The sequence below is a fragment of the Stenella coeruleoalba genome (genome assembly GCF_951394435.1).
Source record: "Stenella coeruleoalba genome assembly, chromosome: 1".
NCBI classification, from domain to species: Eukaryota; Metazoa; Chordata; class Mammalia; order Artiodactyla; family Delphinidae; genus Stenella; species Stenella coeruleoalba.
The window spans coordinates 94,245,173-94,268,293 of NC_137169.1; the positions used below are offsets into that span (position 1 = coordinate 94,245,173).

At 38.3% G+C, this 23,121-nt stretch overlaps 1 protein-coding gene across 2 annotated transcripts in view; it reads right to left on the reverse strand.

Annotated features, from left to right (window-relative positions):
• Positions 1 to 23,121, reverse strand: part of VAV3 (vav guanine nucleotide exchange factor 3) — a 395,503-nt gene that overhangs the window by 72,796 nt on the left and 299,586 nt on the right. For both annotated transcript variants that reach the window (XM_079939290.1, XM_079939289.1), the window contains exon 20: positions 16,158 to 16,294. In XM_079939290.1, coding sequence (XP_079795416.1) covers positions 16,158 to 16,294 — 137 coding nt within the window. The remainder of the gene's footprint in view (positions 1 to 16,157; positions 16,295 to 23,121) is intronic.

Sequence of the window (23,121 nt, forward strand, 5' to 3'; positions counted from 1 at the left end):
ACCATATGACCCAGCATCCCACTACTAGGCATATACCCTGAGAAAACCATAATTCAAAAAGAGTCATGTACCAAAATGTTCATTGCAGCTCTATTTACAATAGCCCAGAGATGGAAACAACCTAAGTGTCCATCATCGGATGAATGGATAAAGAAGATGTGGCACATATATACAATGGAATATTACTCAGCCATAAAAAGAAACAAAATTGAGCTCTTTGTAATGAGGTGGATAGACCTAGAGTCTGTCATACAGAGTGAAGTAAGTGAGAAAGAGAAAGACAAATACCGTATGCTAACCCATATATATGGAATTTAAGAAAAAAGAATTGTCATGAAGAACCTAGGGGTAAGACAGGAATAAAGATACAGACCTACTAGAGAATGGACTTGAGGATATGGGGAGGGGGAAGGGTAAACTGTGACAAAGTGAGAGAGTGGCATGGACATATATACACTACCAAACGTAAAATAGATAACTAGTGGGAAGCAACCGCATAGCACAGGGAGATCAGCTCGGTGCTTTGTGACCACCTAGAGGGGTGGATAGGGAGGGTGGGAGGGAGGGAGATGCAAGAGGGAAGAGATATGGGAACATATGTGTATGTATAACTGATTCACTTTGTTATAAAGCAGAAACTAACACAGCATTGTAAAGCAATTATACTGCAATAAAGATGTAAAAAAAAAATCAAAATTAGAAATCCCAAATATTTGGAAACTATATAATGCACCTCTAAATAACCCATAAGAAGAAAGTGAAAGTGAAATTAGAAAGTATTCTGAACTGACTTTAAAATACCAAATAAACACACCAAAATTTGGGTGACAGGCAGCAAAAGTAGTACTTAGAAACTTATAGTGCTAAATGTCTATATTAGAAAAAGAAAGTTCTCTAATCAGGAAGTAAATATTCTACCTTAGTAAACTAGAAAAATAAGAGCAAATTAAACCCAAAATAATAAGAAGAAAGGAAGTAATAACCAGACTATTTCTAGGTACTTTTGCTGTAACCTTTTTTGTTGCACACTTTTTTTTTTTTTTTTTTTTTGTGGTACACGGGCCTCTCACTGTTGTGGCCTCTACCGTTGCAGAGCACAGGCTCCGGATGCGCAGGCTCAGCCGCCATGGCTCACAGGCCTAGCCGCTCCGCAGCATGTGGGATCTTCCCGGACCGGGGCAGGAATCCACGTCCCCTGCATCGGCAGGCGGACTGTCAACGACTGCGCCACCAGGGAAGCCCTTTTGCAAACATTTTTGTCACATTAACTAACTGGTCATAAAGCAACTTTGCAGCAAAAGATAAAACAACTGGTTGACAGGGTTTGGTTTGACAATTTGGTTTCAACTGGTTGAGATGTGTGAGCATTTCTTCCCATCAGCAATGTTATTGATGGCTTTATCCAGCTGACAGATGAAGCTGACTTGCCCCAAGAGTTGTTTCTTATTTTAAAACACACTGTGTTGGAGGAGAAAGAGGCTGAGGGCCTCAAAGGTGCAGAGTTGAACCCACATTTCCCCTAGAAATTGTACAGAGTTGAACCCACATTTCCCCTAGAAATTTGTAACATCTATCAAGACATGTGACAATATACCAAGAACAAACAACAGTGCAGAGGCTTTCACAACACAATACAAAGCTCAGGTACGAACATGCATCCTAGTGTTTGGAAACTGATACCCCTCTTAATGAAGGAAGAAATTTTAGTGAAAAAGAGAAAGTGTAATGCCAAACAAAGAGACAAATCAACAAACAAACAATATATATACATATAATACTATGAACAAAAGACTTGGGAGATAAGTGCTTAGGGACAACCCACAAAATAAAATCAGTTATTTGTGCAGTACTGTCATGAATCTACTACACATATTTTATTTTTCATTGTTTCATCTTTTATGGCAACATTTTTTATGGCAAGACTGCCTTATGGCCAATTAATTATGAGGCAAAAATGCTTGTGGCAAAGATGTCTATGGCAAAGATGCTTAAGGCGAAAATACTAGACATAAACCAGGCCAGAGCAGAAATCACTGAAATGGGAAACAGAAAAATAATAGAGGGAACCAGTGAAACCAAATGCTGGTTCTATGAAAAGAGCAACAAAATTTCATAAGTTACAGGCATACCTCATTTTTAGTGTACTTTATTGTGCTTTGCAGATACTGCATTTTTCACAAATTGAAAGTTTGTGGCAACCCTGTGTCAAACAATTCTATCAGTACCATCTTCCAATAGCATTTGCTCACTTCATGCCTCTGTGTCACATTTTGGTAATTCTCTCAATATTTCAAACTTTTTCATTATTATTTTATTTTTTATGGTGATCTGTGTCAGTGATCTTTGACGTTACTACTATGACTCACTGAAGGTTCAGATAATAGCATTTTTTAGCAATAAAGTATTTTAAAATTAAGGTGTGAACTTTTTAAAAGACATAACGCGAGGGTGTGGAGAAAAGGGAACACCCTTGCACTGCTGGTAGGAATGTGACTTGGTACAGCCACTATGGAGAACAGTATGGAGGTTCCTTAAAAAACTACAAATAGAACTACCATATGACCCAGTAATCCCACTACTGGGCATATACCCTGAGAAAACCATAATTCAAAAAGAGTCATGTACCAAAATATTCATTGCAGCTGTATTTACAATAGCCCGGCGATGGAAACAACCTAAGTGTCCATCATCGGATGAATGGATAAAGAAGATGTGGCACATATATACAATGGAATATTACTCAGCCATAAAAAGAAACGAAATTGAGCTATTTGTAATGAGGTGGATAGACCTAGAGTCTGTCATACAAAGTGAAGTAAGTCAGAAAGAGAAAGACAAATACTGTATGCTAACACATATATATGGAATTTAAGAAAAAAGAAATGTCATGAAGAACCTAGGGGTAAGACAGGAATAAAGACACAGCCCTACTAGAGAATGGACTTGAGGATATGGGGAGGGGGAAGGGTAAGTTTTGACAAAGCGAGAGAGAGGCATGGACATATATACACTACCAAACGTAAAATAGATAGCTAGTGGGAAGCAGCCGCATAGCACAGGGAGATCAGCTCAGTGCTTTGTGATGACCTTGAGGGCTGGGATAGGGAGGGTGGGAGGGAGGGAGACGCAAGAGGGAAGAGATATGGGAACATATGTATATATATAACTGATTCACTTTGTTATAAAGCAGAAACTAACACAGCATTGTAAAGCAATTATACTGCAATGAAGATGTAAAAAAAAAAAAAAAGACATAACGCTATTGCACACTTAACAGACTACAGTATAGTGTAAACATAACTTTTATACTCACTGGGAAATTAAAAAAAAATTGTGTGACTTGCTTTATTGAGGTGGTCTGGAACCAAACCTGCAATATCTCTGAGGTATGCCTGTAGTTAGATTGACCAGAAAAAAGAGAAGACGCAGATTTCCAATGTCAGAAATGAGAGAGATGACACCACAGATTCTACACACAAACTACCAAACTCACTCCAAAGGAAATGCATAACCTGGATAGCCATATATTTACTTAAGAAATTGAATTTGTAATTGAAAAAAATCTTATAAAGGAAACTCCAGGCCTCAATAGCTTCTTGGTAAATTTTACAAAACAATTCAGGAAGAAATAATAATGCTGATTCTTTCAGAAAATTTATGAGAATAGTTCCCAATTCATTCTTTGAGTATTAACTATTAACAAACCCAGACAAAGACATTACAAAAAAATAAAATAACAACAAAAAGGACAATATATCCTTACAAACTGGGGTTTATCTCAGAAAAGCAACATTAGTTTACCATCTGAAAACCAATGTAATTCACAATATTAACAAATTAAAAAAGAAAAACTAATCATTTCAATTGATGCAGAAAGAACATGACAAAATCCAGCATGCATTTCTGATAAAGATTCCCAGCAAACCAGGACTAGAAGGGAAAGTCCTCAACTTGATAAAGGGCGTTTATGAAAAACTACAGATAACATAATATCTAATGGTAAAGGAGTTAATGCTTTCCCTCTAAGATCAAAAATAAAGCGAGGATGTACTCTCTTACTACCTCCATTCGACATTTTACTGGAGGTCCTGGCCACTGTCACAAGCCATGAAAAAGACATCAAAGGCACCCAGATTGCAGAGGAAGAAGTAAAACTGTGTTTATACATTGACAACATAATTGTCTAAAAAAAAATCTGCTTCAATCTATAGAAAAAAGCTACTAGAACTGTGTGAGTTCAACAAGGTTTCAGGATAAAAGGTCAATTTACAAAAATCAATTTATTTCTATATGCTAGCAATAAACAGCAGAAATTGAAATTTTACAACTACCATTTACAGTAGCATCAAAATGAAATATGAAATAATTATAGATAAATATAACAAAAGGTGTGCATGTCTTCTACTTTGACAATGACAAAACATTGCTGAGAATTTAAAGACCTAAATAAATGGAGACATGTATCATGGTCAGTAGTCAGAAGACTCAATATTGTTAAAATGTCAATTCTCCCATATTGATCTACAATTCAACACAATCCCAATCCCAATCCCAGCAAGCTTTTATTGACAAAATTGTCAAGATGTTCTAAAATTCATATGAAACGCAAAGCACCTAAAATAGCCAAAACATCTGTGGACAGAAAAAATGTGGAGAACTAACAATATCTGATTTTAAGACTTACTATTAGCTGCAATAATCAAAACAGCATCATATTGGTACAGATATGGAGAAAAAGATCAGAAAAACAGATGGTCCAGAAACAGACCTACACATATATGAAAAAACTTTTGTACAAATGTAAAGGCAATCCAGTGGAGAAATGATTTTCAACAAATGGTGCTGGAACACACTGAATCCATATGCAAAACAATAATTATTATTACCATATACAAAAATAGCTCAAAATGGATCATAAACCTAAATGTAAAACCTAAAACTACAAAGCTTCTAGAAGAAAACACAGGGAAATATCTTTGTTGCCTTGGGGAAGGCAAAGATTTCTTTGATACAGTGCTCATAGCTTCTCAAAAGAACAAATTAACAAATTGGACTATATCAAAAGTAAACACTTCTGCTCTATGCATAACATTATTAAGATAATAAAAAGCCAAGCCACAGGCTAGGAGAAAATATATGGAAATAATATAATTTATCAAGGACTTGTATTCAAAATATATAAGGGCCTCTCAAAATTGAATAATTAGAAAACAGATAACCCATTAAAAAATTTGACAGAAATATCTGAACAAGCACTACATCAGTGAAGTTATATGTATGGAAAATAAGCACAGAAAAAGATGCTCAATATCAGTAGTCATTAGGGAAATGTAAATCAAAACCACAATGAGATACCACTATATACCTGTTAGAACAGACAAATTTTAGAAGACTGACCATACCCAACACTGGTGAGGATATACTGCACCTAGAAGTGTAATATACAGCTGGTGGAACTGTAACTTGATAAAGTCACTTAGAAACACAGTTTGGTAGTCTCAAAAAATTAAACATATATCTACTTACGATCTTTCAGTATTTACCTAAGAGAAATGAAAACAAGTGTCCATACAAAGACTTACACTTAAATGTTCATAGCAGCTTTTTTTTTCCTTTGAGAAAGGAAATAAACTTTTTATTCAATTAATTAGTAAAATCCAAATTTTTTATTGTATAAGCTCATGTTTTAGCTTTTAATGTTTTATATCTGCAGCTTTATGTGTGGAGAAGTTTATTTAAACTTCAACTCATAATTATTTTCTGTATATTTCCCCATAATAATGCACATTTATGAATTTGACTTGCAGATGTCTATCTGTATAGTTTCTCTTTCAGAACAATAGACATGATATAACAACAACAATCACACATATAGCATTTACTTTGTGCCAGGCATTATCTAAAGTGATTTACATATATTAACCAAATTAATCTTCACAATAAGTTGTGATATATATATATTAGCATTGGTGACATTTACATCTGAGGAACTGTTGGACAGAGAAGTTAAATAACTTGCTCAAATATATACAGCAGTTAGTAGTTGGTTAAGATGGATTTCAACCCGGACAATTGCTTCCAAACCCCATACGCTTAAATCCTGTCATATTCTCAATACACATGAAGTAGATTATGTTGATTTTGAAAACTTAAAAAGCAGGGATTGCCTTTTCTCACCACTACCCAAATATCCCATCTTGCTATTATTGCCTTTTATCTGTTTTAGCTTGTTTCCCCTACTCAAATGTCCTCTGCATTTTTACGTATAAAATCTCTACTAAACCAACAAGACCTAGACTGAATTATATGTTCCTTTTTAAATTTTTTAACATCTTTATTGGAGTATAATTGCTTAACAATGTTGTGTTAGATTCTGCTGTATAACAAAGTAAATCGGCTATACGTATACATATATCCCCATATCCCCTCCCTCTTGCGTTTCCCTCCCACCCTCCCTATCCCACCCTTCTAGGTGGTCACGAAGCCACGGAGCTGATCTCCCTGTGCTATGCGGCTGCTTCCCACTAGCTAGCTATTTTACATTTGGTAGTATATATAAGTCCATGCAACTCTCTCACTTTGTCCCACCTTACCCTTCCCCCTCCCCGTGTCCTCAAATCCATTCTCTACATCTGCATCTTTATTCCTGTTCTGCCCCTACATTCTTCAGAACCCGTATTACTTTTTTAGATTCCACATATATGTGTCAGCATATGGTATTTGTTTTTCTCTTTCTGACTTACGTCACTTTGTATGACAGACTCTAGGTCCATCCACCTCACTACAAATAACTCAATTTCATTTCTTTTTATGGCCGAGTAATATTCCATTGTATATATGTGCCACATCTTCTTTATCCATTCATCTGTCGATGGACACTTAGGTTGCTTCCATGTCCTGGCTATTGTAAATAGAGCTGCAATGAACACTGCAATGACCTGTGGTACAGGTCTCTTTTTGAATTACGGTTTTCTCAGGGTATATGCCCAGTAGTGGGATTGCTGGGTCATATGGTAGTTCTAGTTTTAGTTTTTTAAAGAACCTCCATACAGTTCTCCATAGTGGCTGTATCACTTTACATTCCCACCAACAGTGCAAGAGGGTTCCCTTTTCTCCACACCCTCTCCAGCATTTACTGTTTGTAGATTATTTGATGATGGCCATTCTGACTGGTGTGAGGTGATACTTCATTGTAGTTTTGATTTGCATTTCTCTAATGATTAGTGATGTTGAGCATCCTTTCATGTGTTTGTTGGCAATCTGTATATCTTCTTTGGAGAAATGTCTGTTTAGGTCTTCTGCCCATTTTTGGATTGGGCTGTTTGTTTGTTATTTTTTGGCATGGAGCTGCATGAGCTGCTTGTATATTTTGGAGATTAATCCTTTGTCAGTTGCTTCATTTGCAAATCTTTTCTCCCATTCTGAGGGTTGTCTTTTCATCTTGTTTATGGTTTCCTTTGCTGTGCAAAAGCTTTGAAGTTTCATTAGGTCCCATTTGTTTACTTTTGTTTTTATTTACATTTCTCTAGGAGATGGGTCAAAAAGGATCTTGCTGTGATTTATGTCACAGAGTGTTCTGCCTGTGTTTTCCTCTAAGAGTTTTATAGTGTCTGGCCTTACATTTTGGTCTTTAATCCATTTAGAGTTTATTTTGGTGTATGCTGTTAGGGATTGTTCTAATTTCATACTTTTAAATGTACCTGTCCAGTATTCTCAGCACCACTTATTGAAGAGGCTGTCTTTTCTCCATTGTATATTCTTCCCTCCTTTATCAAACATAAGGTGACCATATGTGTGTGGGTTTACCTCTGGGCTTTCTGTCCTGTTCCACTGATCTATATTGCTGTTTTTGTGCCAGTACCATACTGTCTTGATTATTGTAGGTCTGTAGTAGAGTCCGAAGTTAGGTAGCCTCATTCCTCCAGCTCTGTTTTTCTTTCTCAAGATTGCTTTGGCTATTTGGGGTCTTCTGTGTTTCCATACAGATTGTGAAATTTTTTAGTCCTGTGAAAAATGCCATAGGCAGTTTGAGAGGGATTGCACTGAATCTGTAGATTGCTTTGGGTAGTAGAGTCATTTTCACAATGTTGATTCTTCCAATCCAAGAACATGGTTTATCTCTCCATCTGTTTGTATCATCTTTAATTTCTTTCATCAGTGTCTTATAGTTTTCTGCATATAGGTCTTTTGTCTCCTTAGGTAGGTTTATTCCTAGGTATTTTATTCTTTTTGTTGCAATGGTAAATGGGAGAGTTTCCTTAATTTCTCTTTCAGATTTTTCATCATTAGTGTATGGGAATGCAAGATATTTCTGTGCATTAATTTTGTATCCTGCTACTTTACCAGATTCATTGATTAGCTCTAGTAGTTTTCTGGTAGCATCTTTAGGATTCTCTATGTATAGTATCATGTCATCTGCAAACAATAACAGTTTTACTTTTTCTTTTCTGAATTTTATTCCTTTTATTTCTTTTTCTTCTCTGAATGCTGTGGGTAAAACTTTCAAAACTATGTTTAATAAGAGTGGTGAGAGTGGGCAGTCTCGTCTTGTTCCTGATCCTATTGGAAACCGTTTCAGTTTTTCACCATTGAGAATGATGTTGGCTGTGGGTTTGTCATATATGGTCTATACAAAGTTGAGGTCAGTTCCCTCTATGCCTACTTTCTGGAGGGTTTTTGTCATAAATGGGTGTTGAATTTTGTTGAAAGCTTTCTCTGCATCTATTGAGATGATCATATGGTTTTTCTCCTTCAATTTGTTAATATGGTGTATCACATTGATTGATTTGCACATATTGAAGAATCCTTGCATTCCTTGGCTAAACCCCACTTGATCATGGTGTATGACCCTTTTAATGTGCTGTTGGATTCTGTTTGCTAGTATTTTGTTGAGGATTTTTGCATCTATGTTCATCAGTGATATTGGCCTGTAGTTTCCTTTTTTTGTGACATCTTTGTCTGGTTTTGGTATCAGGGTGATTGATGGTGGCCTCATAGAATGAGTGTGGGAGTGTTCCTCCCTCTGGTATATTTTGGAAGAGTTTGAGAAGGATAGGTGTTAGCTCTTTTCTAAATCTTTGATAGAATTCACCTGTGAAGCCATCTGGTCCTGGGCTTTTGTTTGTTGGAAGATTTTTAATAACAGTTTCAATATCAGTGCTTGTGACTGGTCTGTTTATATTATCTATTTCTTCCTGGTTCATTCTCAGACGGTTGTGTTTTTCTAAGAATTTGTCCATTTCTTCCAGGTTGTCCATTTTATTGGCATATAGTCGCTTGTAGTCATCTTTCATGATCGTTTGTATTTCTGCTGCATCAGTTGTTACTTCTCCTTTTTCATTTCTAATTCTGTTGATTTGAGTCTTCTCCCTTTTTTTCTTGATGAGTCTCGCTAATGGTTTATCAGTTTTGTTTATCTTCTCAAAGAACCAGTTTTTAGTTTTATTGATCTTTGTTGTAGTTTCCTTCATTTCTTTTTCATTTATTTCTGATTTGATCTTTATGATTTCTTTCCTTCTGCTAACTTTGGCACTTTTTTTTTTCTTCTTTCTCTAATTGCTTTGGGTGTAAGTTTAAATTGTTTATTTGAGATTTTTCTTGTTTCTTGAGGTAGGACTCTATTGCTATACATTTCCCTGTTAGAACTGCTTTGGCTGCATCCCATAGGTTTTGGGTCATCGTGTTTTCATTGTCATTTGTTTCTAGGTATTTTTTGATTTCCTCTTTGATTTCTTCAGTGATCTCTTGGTTATTTAGTAGTGTATTGTTTAGCCTCCACGTGCTTGTATTTTTTACAGTTTTTTTTTTTCCTGTAATTGATATCTAGTCTCATAGCATTGTGGTTGGAAAAGATACTTGATACCATTTCAATTTTCTTAAATTTACCAAGGCTTGATTTGTGACCCAAGATATGATCTATCCTGCAGAATGTTCCATGAGCACTTGAGAAGAAAGTGTATTCTGTTGTTTTTGGATGGAATGTCCTATAAATATCAATTAAGTCCATGTTGTTTAATGTATCATTTAAAGCTTGTGTTTCCTTATTCATTTTCATTTTGGATGACCTGTCCACTGGTGAAAGTGGGGTGTTAAACTTCCCTACTATGTTTGTGTTACTGTTGAATTCCCCTTTTATGGCTGTTAGCATTTGCCTTATGTACTGAGGTGCTCCTATGTTGGGGCGTAAATATTTACAATTGTTATATCTTCTTCTTGGATCGATCCCTTGATCATTATGTTGTGTCCTTCTTGGTCTCTTGTAATAGTCTTTAAAGTCTATTTTGTCTGATATGGGAATTGCTACTCCAGCTTTCTTTTGATTTCCATTTGCATGGAATATCTTTTTCCATCCCCTCACTTTCATTCTGTATGTGTCCCTTGGTCTGAAGTGGGTGTGTTGTAGACAGCATATATATGGGTCTTGTTTTTGTATCCATTCGTCAAGTCTGTATATTTTTCTCGGAGCATTTAATCCATTTACATTTAAGGTATTTATCGATATGTATGTTCCTATTACCATTTTCTTAATTGTTTTGGGTTTGTTTTCTTAGGTCTAGAGAAGTTCCTAGAAGTTCCTTTAGTATTTTTTGCCTAGAGAAGTTCCATTAGTATTTGTTGTAAAGCTGGTTTGGTGGTACTGAATTCTCTTAGCTTTTGCTTGTCTGTAAAGTTTTTAATTTCTCTGTTGAATGTGAATGAGATCCTTGCTGGGTAGAGTAATCTTGGTTGTAGGTTTGTCCCTTTCATCATTTTAAATATGTCCTGTCACTCCCTTCTGGCTTGCAGAGTTTCTGCTGAAAGATGAGCTATTAACCTTATGGGGATTCCCTTGTATATTATTTTTCCCTTTCTGCTTTTAATATTTTTTCTTTGTATTTAGTTTTTGATAGTTTGATTAATGTGTCTTGGTGTGTTTCTCTTTGGATTTATTGTGTATGGAACCCTCTGTGCTTCCTGGACTTGACTGACTATTTCCTTTCCCATATTAGGGAAAGTTTCAACTATAAACTCTTTAAATATTTTCTCAGTCCCTTTCTTTTTCTCTTCTTCTTCTGGGACCCCTATAATTCGAATGTTGGTGCGTTTAATGTTGTCCCAGAGGTCTCTGAGACTGTCCTCAATTCTTTTCATTCTTTTTTCTTTATTCTGCTCTGCAGTAGTTATTTCCACTATTTTATCTTCCAGGTCACTTATCCGTTGTTCTGCCTCAGTTTTTCTGCTATTGATTCCTTCTAGAGAATTTTTAATTTCATTTATTGTGTTGTTCATCATTGCTTGTTTGCTCTATATTTCTTCTAGGTCCTTGTTAAACGTTTCTTGTATTTTCTCCATTCTGTTTCCAAGATTTTGGATCATCTTTACTATCAGTACTGTGAATTCTTTTTCAGGTAGATTGCCTGTTTCCTCTTCATTTGTTTGGTCTGGTGGGATTTTACCTTGCTCCTTCTTCTGCTGTGTGTTTCTCTGTCTTCTCATTTTGCTTAACTTACTGTTTTGGGGGTCTCCTTTTCACAGGCTGCAGGTTCGTAGTTCCTGTTGTTTTTGGTGTCTGCCCACAGTGGGTAAGGTAGCTTCAGTGGGTTGTGTAGGCTTCCTGGTGGAGGGGACTTGTGCCCATGTTCTGGTGGATGAGGCTTGATCTTGTCTTTCTGGTGGGCAGGACCACGTCCAGTGGTGGGTTTTGTGGTGTCTGTGAACTTATTATGATTTTAGGCAGCCTCTCTGTTAATGGATGGAGTTGTGTTCCTGTCTTGTCAGTTGTTTGGCATGAGGTGTCCAGCACTAGAGCTTGCTGGTCATTGAGTGGAGCTTGGTCTTAGTGTTGAGACGGAGATCTCTGGGATAGCTCTCGCTGATTGATGTTATGTGAGGCCAGGAGGTTTCTGGTGGACCAATGTCCTGAACTCGGCTCTCCCACCTCAGGGGCTCAGGCCTGACACCTGGCCGGAGCACCAAGATTCTGTCAGCCACACGGCTCAGAAGAAAACAGAGAGAAAAAAGAAAGAAAGAAAAATAATAATAAAATAAAATAGTTATTAAAATAAAAAAATTATTAAAATGAGAAAATAAAAAAGTAATAAATAAAAAAAGAAGAGAGCAATCAAACCAATAAACGAATCCTTCAATGATAACAGGAGCTAAAAACTATAGTAAGATAAACATAAAAATCAGAAACTAGTCAGTCGCATACAGCAAACCCCAAGTCTACAGTTGCTCCCAAAGTCCACCACCTCAATTTTGGGATGATTCATTGTCTATTCAGGTATCCCACAGATGCAGGGTACATCAAGTTGATTGTGGAGATTTAATCCACTGCTCCTGAGGCTGCTGGGAGTAATTTCCCTTTCTCTTCTTTGTTCACACAGCTACTGGGGTTCAGCTTTGGTTTTGGCCCCACTGCTGTGTGTAGGTCGTCCTCTGGTGTCTGTTCTTCGCCCAGACAGGACGGGGTTTAAGGAGCAGCTGATTAGGGGGCTCTGGCTCACTCAGGCTGTGGGGGAGGAGTACAGAATGCGGGGCAAGCCTGCAGTGGCAGAGGCCAGCATGACGTTGCAACTGACTGAGATGTGGCATGTGTTCTCCTGGGGAAGTTGTCCCTGGATCACGGGACCCTGGCAGTGGTGGGCTGCGCAGGCTCCCAGGAGGGGAGGTGTGGATAGTGACCTGTGCTCGCACACAGCCTTCTTGGTGGCGGCAGCAGCAGCCTTAGCATCTCATGCCCGTCTCTGGGGTCCGCGCTGATAGCCGCAGCTTGCGCCTGTCTCTGGAGCTCCTTTACGCAGTGCTCTGAATCCCCTCTCCGTGCGTACCCCAAAACAATGGTCTCTTGCCTGTTAGGCAGCTCCAGACTTCTTCCCAGACTCCCTCCCAGCTAGCTGTGGTGCACTAGTCCCCGTCAGGCTGTGTTCGTGCAGTCAACCCCAGTCCTCTCCCTGGGATCTGACCTCCAAAGCCCGAGCCTCAGCTCCCAGCCCCGTCCCGTCCCGGTGGGTGAGCAGACAAGCCTCTCGGGCTGGTGAGTGTCGGTTGGCACCAATCCTCTGTGCAGGAATCTCTCTGCTTTGCCCTCTGCACCCCTGTTGCTGCACTCTCCTCCAAGGTTCTGAAGCTTCAACCCCCGCCCCGCCACCCGCTGTCTCTGCCAGTGAAGAGGCTTCCTAGTGTGTGGAAACTTTACTCCTTCACAGCTCCCTCCCCAAGGTGCAGGTCCCATCCCTATTCTTTTATCTCTGTTTTTTCTTTTGCCCTACCCAGGTATGTGTGGAGTTTCTTGCCTTTTGGGAAGTCTGAGGTCTTCTGCCAGCATTCATTAGGTGTTCTGTAGGAGTTGTTCCACATGTAGATGTATTTTTGATGTATTTGCGGGGAGGAAGGTGATCTCCACGTCTTACTCCTCCGCTATCTTGAAGGTCCTCCCCATAGTGGATTATTTGTTACAGCCCCAAACAGTAATAACCTGAAAGCCTCTCAATAGGCTACTGGATAAACTGTGCTAAACCCATACCTGGAATAATAATCAGCAATAAAAAGAAAGAACTTCTTTCACTTAGCATTATGTCGCCCAAGTTCTTCCATGTTTTTGCAAATGGGAGGATTTCCTTCTTTTCAAAGTCTGCATAGTATTCCATTATGTTATATACCACATTTTCTTAATTTACTCATTCATCCACTGATGGATATTTAGGTTGCTTCCAAGTCTTTCCTGTACTTATATGAGGAATCTAAAATAGTCAAACTCAGAGAAGCAGAGAGTAGAACAGGGGTGGCCAAAGAATGGGGGAAGGGGGAAATGGGGATGAAGTAGTCAAGGGTACAAGTTTCAGTTATGCAAGATGGATAACTCCTAGAATTCTACTGTATGGCACAGAGTTTATAGTTAGTAATACTGTACTATATACTTTCCTAATAGGGTAGATCTTAATGTTGAATGTTATTAATCACAAAATATAAAATAAAAAATAAAGAGGACAGGAGGAAACTTTTAGAAGTGATGGGTATGCTTATGGCATAAATTATGGAGATAGTTTCTCCAAACTCATCAAGCTGTATGCATTAAGTATGTACTTTTGTACATACTTTTTTTTGTATGTTAATTTTTGTATGTTAATCATACCTCAATAAAGCAGTTTAAAAAAAATGATAGAACTATTGTTACACAAAGTAACATGTTTTAATCTCAAGATAGTTACATTAAGTGAAAGAAGCCATATGAAAAAGAATACATACTATATGATGTACTATATAAAATTCTGAAAAATGCAAATTCATAGTGTGAAAGCAGAACCACAGTTGGCTGGGGGTTGGGGAAGGGCAAGAAGCAGAGGCAGGAGGGAGATTACAAAGCGGCACACAAAAACTCTGGGGGCTGATTTTATCATCTTGACTAACAGTGCTTTTACTTATATATACATTTGACAAAACTTATCAAATTCAACTGCACTTTAAGTTTGTGTACCTGATTATATATCTCAAAGTAGTTGTTATTTTTTTTTTAAGTGGCATTAGTAATCCAAGTAGGAGTAGTTTCTGCAGGAGACTGCATTACGAATAGGACATAAGGAGGCAGAGACTGAATACAGACTACTCTCTCAAGAAGTTCAGCTAGGGAACGGGAGAGGGAGAAGATGAGAGGGAGTGAGGGAGCAGGAGACTGACCTAACTAGACAACACGTTGAGTTATATGTGGTTTTTTTGTTTGTTTGTTTTTACATCTTTATTGGAGTATAATTGCTTTACAATGGTGTGTTAGTTTCTGCTTTATAGCAAAATGAATCAGTTATACATATACACATGTTCCCATTATCTCTTCCCTCTTGCGTCTCCCTCCCACCCTCCCTATCCCAGCCCTCTAGGTGGTCACAAAGCACTGAGCTGATCTCCCTGTGCTATGTGGCTGCTTCCCACTAGGTATCTACCTTACGTTCTGTATATGTATTTTAAGATAGGAGGAACTTGAGCATATTTATAAGCTATAGAAAAGGAGCCAGTGGAGAGAATGAAATTGAAAATGTAGGGGTCAAGAACCAACTGATGAAATGTGGGATGGAGAACTCCAAGCAAAAGGTAAGCCTTGAGTAAGAGGACTCTTATGCGTACACAAGGTTTGTCTTGTGGTTGGGCTGGGAGATGCAGGAGTGGATGGAAGAGTTAGTAGAATTGAAGTCTGTCATTCTCTCTCTTCCTTTTTTGGGAAGAATGAAGTATGAGAAGAGTAGGATACTTAAGAAGGATGGTGGAGCTCTGGAAAAGCCACTGGCTACAGAAACTGAAATGTGGTTGGAGCTAAATGTCCAACTTAGGGGCATTCTTCTATAACAAGAGGGCAGACAATAAGATAGTTTTGTACAAACAAAATAGCTATCATTTACACATGTGCTCAATGGATTATTATCTAACAGTCCTTTTCTGGTCTCTTCACCCCTAGAAAATGTCACTCATGTGCTAAGCTTTCTGTTGATCCCACCCTTTTCTTCCTCGACACACAACACTTTTAACACTCTTTCTTTAAGATGTTGGGAAGTATTTCTAACATATACATGAAAATACAGAATAATTTAATGAACAGCAATGTTCTACCATCAAGCTGTATCAAATCTTATCACTATACCATATTTACCTCAGTTAACAAAACCCTTGAACCAAAGCAGGCTAACTGGATGAGAGAGATTGCATCACCAGCAAACATCAATATACTCACTTACTTTTCACATTTTATTTATTTCATAAATAATGCCCATGGTATCTGTAATAGCTTCAGGTATTACTGTGGGTAGGCACAAATGAAATATAGCCAGAAATGGCCACTGGCAAGCTAGTAAGGTAGTTCCTCTGAAGTGAAGTGCTAATATGTGAAAGCCATGTGAATTAGATGATACCCAAGGTCCTACTTTTGGAAAAAATGCTCTGTCAAAGTATGAATTCTTAATATAAATGGTAATTCTGATTCATAGCACAGATAGTATTTTCTTTAGTGTTCTAACACTCATTGCCACTTTAGCGTGAGTAAATTTGAGGGTGGTTAATAAAAAATATTTTTCCTCACATCATGTAAAATTTCTGAAGCTTGAAAGCATACAATCATTTTCTAAAGATAGCTTTATTCTCCAAGTGGTAATAAATCATCCGTTAAATCTAAAAAACTGTAATGTGGACAGTACCTGCCAAAACAGACTGTGTGCATCTCCTCTCAGAAGTTCAACTGTATCTCCTGCCTGGATGTGTAATGGGGGTCCTTCATGAAGAGCAGGGGCTGGCATTCCAGTATAGTTCCTAATGGCCTGCATCTTTGGTAAACCTGAAAATAAGCAACACAACACTTAGAATTGAGAAAATTATAAAGTGTGAAGTCCAAATGCACTTTTAAAAAAACCAAAGCTATTATTAACATTAAAGAGGTTTTTTTTTTTTTTTTTTTTTTTTTTTTTTTGCGGTACACAGGCCTCTCACTGTTGTGGCCTCTCCCATTGCAGAGCACAGGCTCCGGACGCACAGGCTCAGCGGCCATGGCTCTCGGGACCAGCCGCTCAGCGGCATGTGGGATCTTCCCAGACCGGGGCACGAACCTGTGTCCCCTGCATCGGCAGGCGGACTCTTAACCACTGCGCCACCAGGGAAGCCCAACATTAAAGAGTTTTAAGAGCACCAAGTCCAAGGAAACATTTGAGGTAATCACAAATGGAATGCTTTTCAACTTTCTCATTATCGGAGATGGTTATGGAATAAGATACACATTTATCCCCTGATTCCTTACATTCTTTTCGTCTCCCTCACCATCAATCTCTTTTTAGTTGAAAAAATATTTCTTTCAGCTGATGCCTGCTTCATAAAATACACGTCACGTACAGTTTAATGGAAAAGAATCATTTTTTTCATCCTCTCTATCCTTTCTGCCTATTATTTTCCTCTTGGGCATTGGCTGATTTCATCACTAAGGAGGCTCACCCTTTCTGTGTATGTATCGCATTGCCCAGTATAAGGCTCATATCTTAAGGTTATCTTTGTAATTCAAAAGCAAAAAGGTGATGGATGTGCCACTGCAATACTTAAGACATTTATATGGAGAAATTCTTCAGGCTCAAATTTAGGCTTGCAAAAGAGACCCAATAATGAGAACTTGTCTAAGCCAACAGCATCAACAAGACTTGAAATACAGATGCAGGCCTTTTTGTTGTATTTCTTGGAATGGGCAATGAATGCCTCAGTTCAGTATTTCATTTTCGTGAACGGCAGCTCCAACTGCACCCAGGCCTGGCTGCGTCAGCGCTGCTCACAAATGGATCACCTCAGTCACCTTTTCATCTGGAGGTGAAAAACTGCTCCTGCCTACGAGACAGATCGCTCATAAACATGGTATCTGTTACACACTGAGGCACTTAAGTCATCGCTTATTACACTTCAAGACTTTTTATTCTAGTGACTGAACACAGTGAAGCTATAATTGGCTGGAAATGTTGCACTAAATAGAGGAGGATGAATGACAGTCATTCAGTTCTAGGTGTCCAAGTTACCTCGAAAGGACCTCGATATCTAAATGAAATGCTCCAGCAAACAGTTTAATAAAGTCCTCAAAATCTGTTTTCCAATAACCATGCCAGGAGGGGAGAAAACAAGGTGGCTAGAAACTAAACAGAACTGAAAAGTTTTAGCCAACACTTTCTCATCAACCCAGTCAACCTGAAGGCAGAAGGGCTGAAAAGCCATGTGCCCTTCACCCCAGTTTAATGGCTGTTAACGGCCAAGACATGTTATGAGCTGCCACATCTCCCCTTTCTTCAGTTCTTATGCCACAGAACCGCAGAGGGATGACTTTGATCCCATATCTCTCATGGAGTATTTCCCCACCAGATGGTATAAGGTGGTGGCGCCCTTACCCAAACAGCAGACTTTATCGTCTTTTCCAAAACAACACTCGAAGAGAACTCTTCTCAGACAAGTGTTTATCAGATTCAATCTTAACACACTGTAAATTCCTGGAGCATAGAAAGAGCTTATTTTACAGTTTTTATTAAGATACTGTTGTTAATATAAAATGGAACCTAAATATCCCATGCACACCAAAATGCATTTAGAAGTTCAATATATGGAAGAGGATGCCGTCTGAAGCAGAATTTTTTCAAAGGAGCATGGTTTGCATGATAGTTATCCCATGTTGAGGAGCCAGAATTGCAGTTAGCCTCAGTTTTCCTGAGCACTGCTAGAGCAAGGAAAGCATTTTGTTCAGAAGGATCCCTTGATAATTTTGTTTTTACATCAATTTTTAGATAAAGGCTGAAGGCAAGAAAGAAGAGTTTTTAAACCTGAAAGAGCTGACGTGACCTTAAATACTGGGATGAGGTGAGTAGTGGGAAGGGGCATGGCCTTCGCTGCAATTGTCTCTGTAGACAAGGCCCACAGGGACAAAAAGAAGCAGTGCCACGTGACAAAAGGTGGAAACAGTAGTTCTCTTATTGCTGATATGTCCAAGTTATTTTCAAGAAGAAATGATTGAAAATGCATAGAGTATTTAAGAAGAAAAATTAAGTTTGATGACATTTCACCAGCCAAATATAGATTAGGGATTAAAATACAGAATGCCCAGGCTACATACAAAGGCTATGAAGTGTCAGGTATAGAACAATCCTGCCTCATTTATCTTTTTTACTGGACTAGAATGCCCATAACACATGACCTACTAAAGTCATGATATTTAAAGCTGAAAGTAGTACATATATTAATATACTTTGGTCAAGGAATGAGACCCAAGTACTAGTCTTACGATTTACTTTGGACTAAGCAACCTTCAGAACGATGGACTTGGTTTTCATAGTCTTATTTATTCCTGATTTTTTTCATTGACTCTATCTTTTCTGCTATTACTTTCTTCTTGGTTATGAGCTTCTTTTGGAAAGTTGATTGAGTAGCACACTAGCATAGTGTGTGTTGCTGATCTCATTCCTAAAACAAAAATTGTGTGACCTCGCCAAGAATTATGGCTGAGCCCAGGTTATAGTCAAAAGGACATTGCTACTGGCCTGAATTCAGCCATACGTGATTTGCAAACTACAATGTTTATTTGACCCATATGCTTTTTTGTGGGATGAGTTATGGACCTATAATATAATGGAATTTATATCTCTTAGTCATTTGTTAGGATCATCTTTGGCTATTTATTTCTGATTGGTCAGCACATCTCATTTCAGGATGACCTGTCAGGGCTACAGGGCTATCTACGGAGATCGAAAGATAAAAGGAATGAAACAAGGGCACAGGGACAGGATGAATTCTGACACTCTGCCCCTTGCTTCTGACACCTGCATATAGTAGAAGTTCTACAGTACTGGTGGGATGAATGGTTGCTTTCTAAAAGGCCCCTTTATATTACTTCCTTTTATTAAAAAAAAAAAAAGACACGGTGACATTGCTAAGAATATGAATATAATCACATTAACTGAGAGATAAAAATGCAATTAAAATAAGAAAAGAGGGAGTGGGTTAAACTTCATGTCAGCACTCAGCCATCAGTATAATTGTTGACACAATCTACTGCCACAGCAGGCATTCACACCTCATAAATGAGATCAAGAAGGGAGAAGAAATTAGATTTACAGATGTTCATATTTCAAATAGCCATTTAGTGTTGATTTAATGTAGGTTTTCTTCTCCCCTTATAAAATATCTGACAGGTTTTAACCTCTGTTTAAAAATGTCCAGGACAGAACATTCACTACACGTTCCTATGACAACTCAGTCATTGTTGCATATAGTTTATTAACAAGCTCTATCTGAAACTTATTCAAAACTCTAACTTCTCTCCGTTGACCTGCCTCCTTCCATCTGGAATTATGCTGAAGAAGGCAATTCTCCTTTTTATAGATTAGCCTTTCAAAATTTGTTCAGGCTTAAAATTCCTAGTTCCTCATTTAAAAAAAATAATCTTATTTTCCTTTGGTTATCCATACTTCAAGGGATTCTGAGATGCAAAATAGTATAAAGCTACAAAAGCAGAACTGTAGTTTCCCTCATTGATACTGAGCAATCAGCAATAAATAGCTAAAAGTTATTCTAAAAACTGATTAAAATATGTAAATTCCATTATATTATAAACTCATAACTCATCCCAGAAAGCTGCTTTTTTCTTCTTGGTTAAACATGGACCCAATAGTTGGTTGTTTAGTTTCTTTCTGCTCCAGAACTGAATTTATAATGGATATATTGGTATAATTACAAGACTGCTCTTCAAAATCTGAAAAGTTATACTGCAACTACCTTCAGATATTAAATGCAAAATAATCATATGTAATGCCAACATGTACAGGTAAGCAACTGTGGAAGTTCCCAAAACTTTATATAATCAAGAATCCTTATCTAAGGGAATATAGTTAAAATGGCTGAGACAAAATTAGATCTCCTGCCAAATGTTTAGTCATTTCAGCTTGTTTTATTCCCTTCAACAAATGCTTTGATGTACAGCCAACTATATCCTTAATGCATAACTTGTGGACAATTGTGCCCTTTAACTTTTGTTCACACTAGCAATTATGCTTAGTCTTGGCGTCAGACAAGGTCCCCAAGTCATCCTTATGCACAAAGAATTAACAAACAGAAGGATCAACAATATTAAAATGACGGTTATACTCCAGTAATAGTCACGGGGTTCTCGTTAAATAAAACCGAAGCCAATGTAATTATATGGAACACTAGGGTTTTCTAAAACAATACAGAAGTGTTTTTAAAAAGGGGATCTGAAGCAAGATTTCCTTTCACATCTGAATTCAATACCACTAAGAGTGATATATGCCAAGAAATGATTTAAAATGTACTTTTTAAAAAGGAGTTAATTCTAGGTAGAGTTCTATTGGAAAGTTGCTAGATATAAACTATTTCACTGATAATTTTCACATAAACCCTCAATGAACTTAGCCTACTGTACCTGTATCAGCCACTGTGGCTTCTGAGAAGAGTGACCGTCACAATAGAGATTAGTATCTATTCACGAGGCTGATATCACTGCCCTAATGCAATGGGTTTCCCTGGGGCAATAACTTAGAGCAGAGTGCTGTGTACTAGATAAATGAGCTGTCAGTAATGGTACTGGCCTTTCACCTCTGAGGCCTAATTTAAAATCTAAACACAGCCGCATTAAAAAAGAATTAGTTTTGCAAGATGTCAGAGGATGTGGTTAGTTTATCCTGGGAAACTGATCATAAGCATAACATATTCATTCATTCCTTAAATGTCTGAAGCACTCCCTAAATCCTGGGCATGGTGGTCTGAGAACAGAGCAAGGCCAGGCTTCCTGCCCTCAAAGAGCCTGTAGTGCACTGAGTAGACAGGTGAACTAAAGACAGTAATACAATTGGGCATGGGCTCTTGTCCAGGGGGACCTTTTTCCAAATATGCCTATTAAGAAAAATTTCAGGGGATTGTTTTTGTAAGTCTTCAGTAGGACCCTGAAATAATGTATTTTATCTTTTCTGTAAGTCTCCTAGGTGTGGTTTCCAAATCCTAGACAGGTATGGGAATCACATTCTCATGGGGACAGGAGCAGGTCCCATGACCAACATCCACCACTTCCAAACTTGCATTTGAGAAAACTGTGCTGCCTGGCACATCTCAGCTCTTCCTGACACAAGTTTACAATCTAACCAGCAGGTCTGATGATCAGGCTGAGTCGACTGAACTGCTGGCAAGTGAGGCGGCCCGGAATGCTGGGCCTCCCCTGCCCATCACATCTTCCAGGGCTCTTCCCCGCGAAGCCGCACACCTTCGTTCACTTACTGATCTTCACGGAGGAGCACGTGGAGCCTTATAATGGAAACCATCTGTTACAACAGAAGCAGACAAGTTGGTGGAAAACAAACTGGTCTAAAGAACTAATTGTTCACAAAGGGAACACTCAATGATTTTGAAGATTTTCACCCAGAGGATCCTACTTTAATTTTATAAACAATGATGAGTCAAGTGAAGGAAACAGCACTGTCACTGCTCACATAAAAACAAGCATCAGACAGAGATACTTCCCTCCAACTTTATAAACACTGCCTAGTCACTCTTTGGCACTATCTATTGGAGTATTAGTGAACCAAGGGTGAAAGATATAATAATTCCTTTTGGAAATTGTTTCTATTTATTAAAAAGATTTTAAAGGCTACCAATTATAAAAGAACTATACAATTTCATGGGTCTCTTTAAAATCCATGCAAATTTAACATTCTGTTCTGTTGAATAAGTGACAAAAAAATGTTACCCTAAAATCTTAAATAAAATCAAAGCTCTAAAAGCTTGTGCCGTTTGTCAGACCCCTAGAAAACCACCACTCCTAGGGGTGGGAGGAGAGCCATCTGAGGAGTGCAGCCTGAGCTATCTCAGGATCTTCTTTAAAGACAGAAAGAGGACACAGTTACACAAGTTCAAGGTAAGAGCTCTGTCACCTAGTCCAACCACCTATGTTTCTACCTTATAAAACTCTTAGACTTGCCTCCTAGTTCAGTCCTCCCGGGTACAGGCCAGTCATTCTCTGCAACCTGCAGGGTACAAGGTTGTGGCAGAGAGGGGTCTCCTGATATCAACTGATACGTGTTTGGGGATCATCTGAATCCCTGCTGGGTATGCAGTGTTATCCTGAGGAGCAGGAAAAGAGGAGGAAGAACTCTCCTTCCAGTGGGGAAAGATTGAGAGCTCCCAAGATTTACTAAATTCTAGGAGGAGAATAATAACTCTCACTGGTGTATTCTAAAGACAGAGGCTTGAGCGCCTCAACTTCAAAAAAAAAAATTATTCTTGACAAGCTATGGAACTCTCAGTGGCTGACACGTCCCCATGCAGCTCTGTGGATCTGTGAACAAGTGGCCACATGAAGTTCTTTCTACAGTAAATTAGTATTACTTAAACCACATCATTCTGCTGTTCTGACCACACCCGAGTGGATCAGGGATGGTGATTAATCCCAAGGTTGCAATGAATATGCTGACCATGTGAGACACGAGTGGCTGAAAAGGAGCATTGAAGGGAGACTGCCCAAAGGGCGGCCCTCAGAATGAGGGCCCTCAGAATGAGAATGAGAAACAAGACAGTCCAATTTGCTCTCACAACATGAAAGCAGCAGGCAGATACAGGTCAACAGGGAACAATGGTTTCTGACCT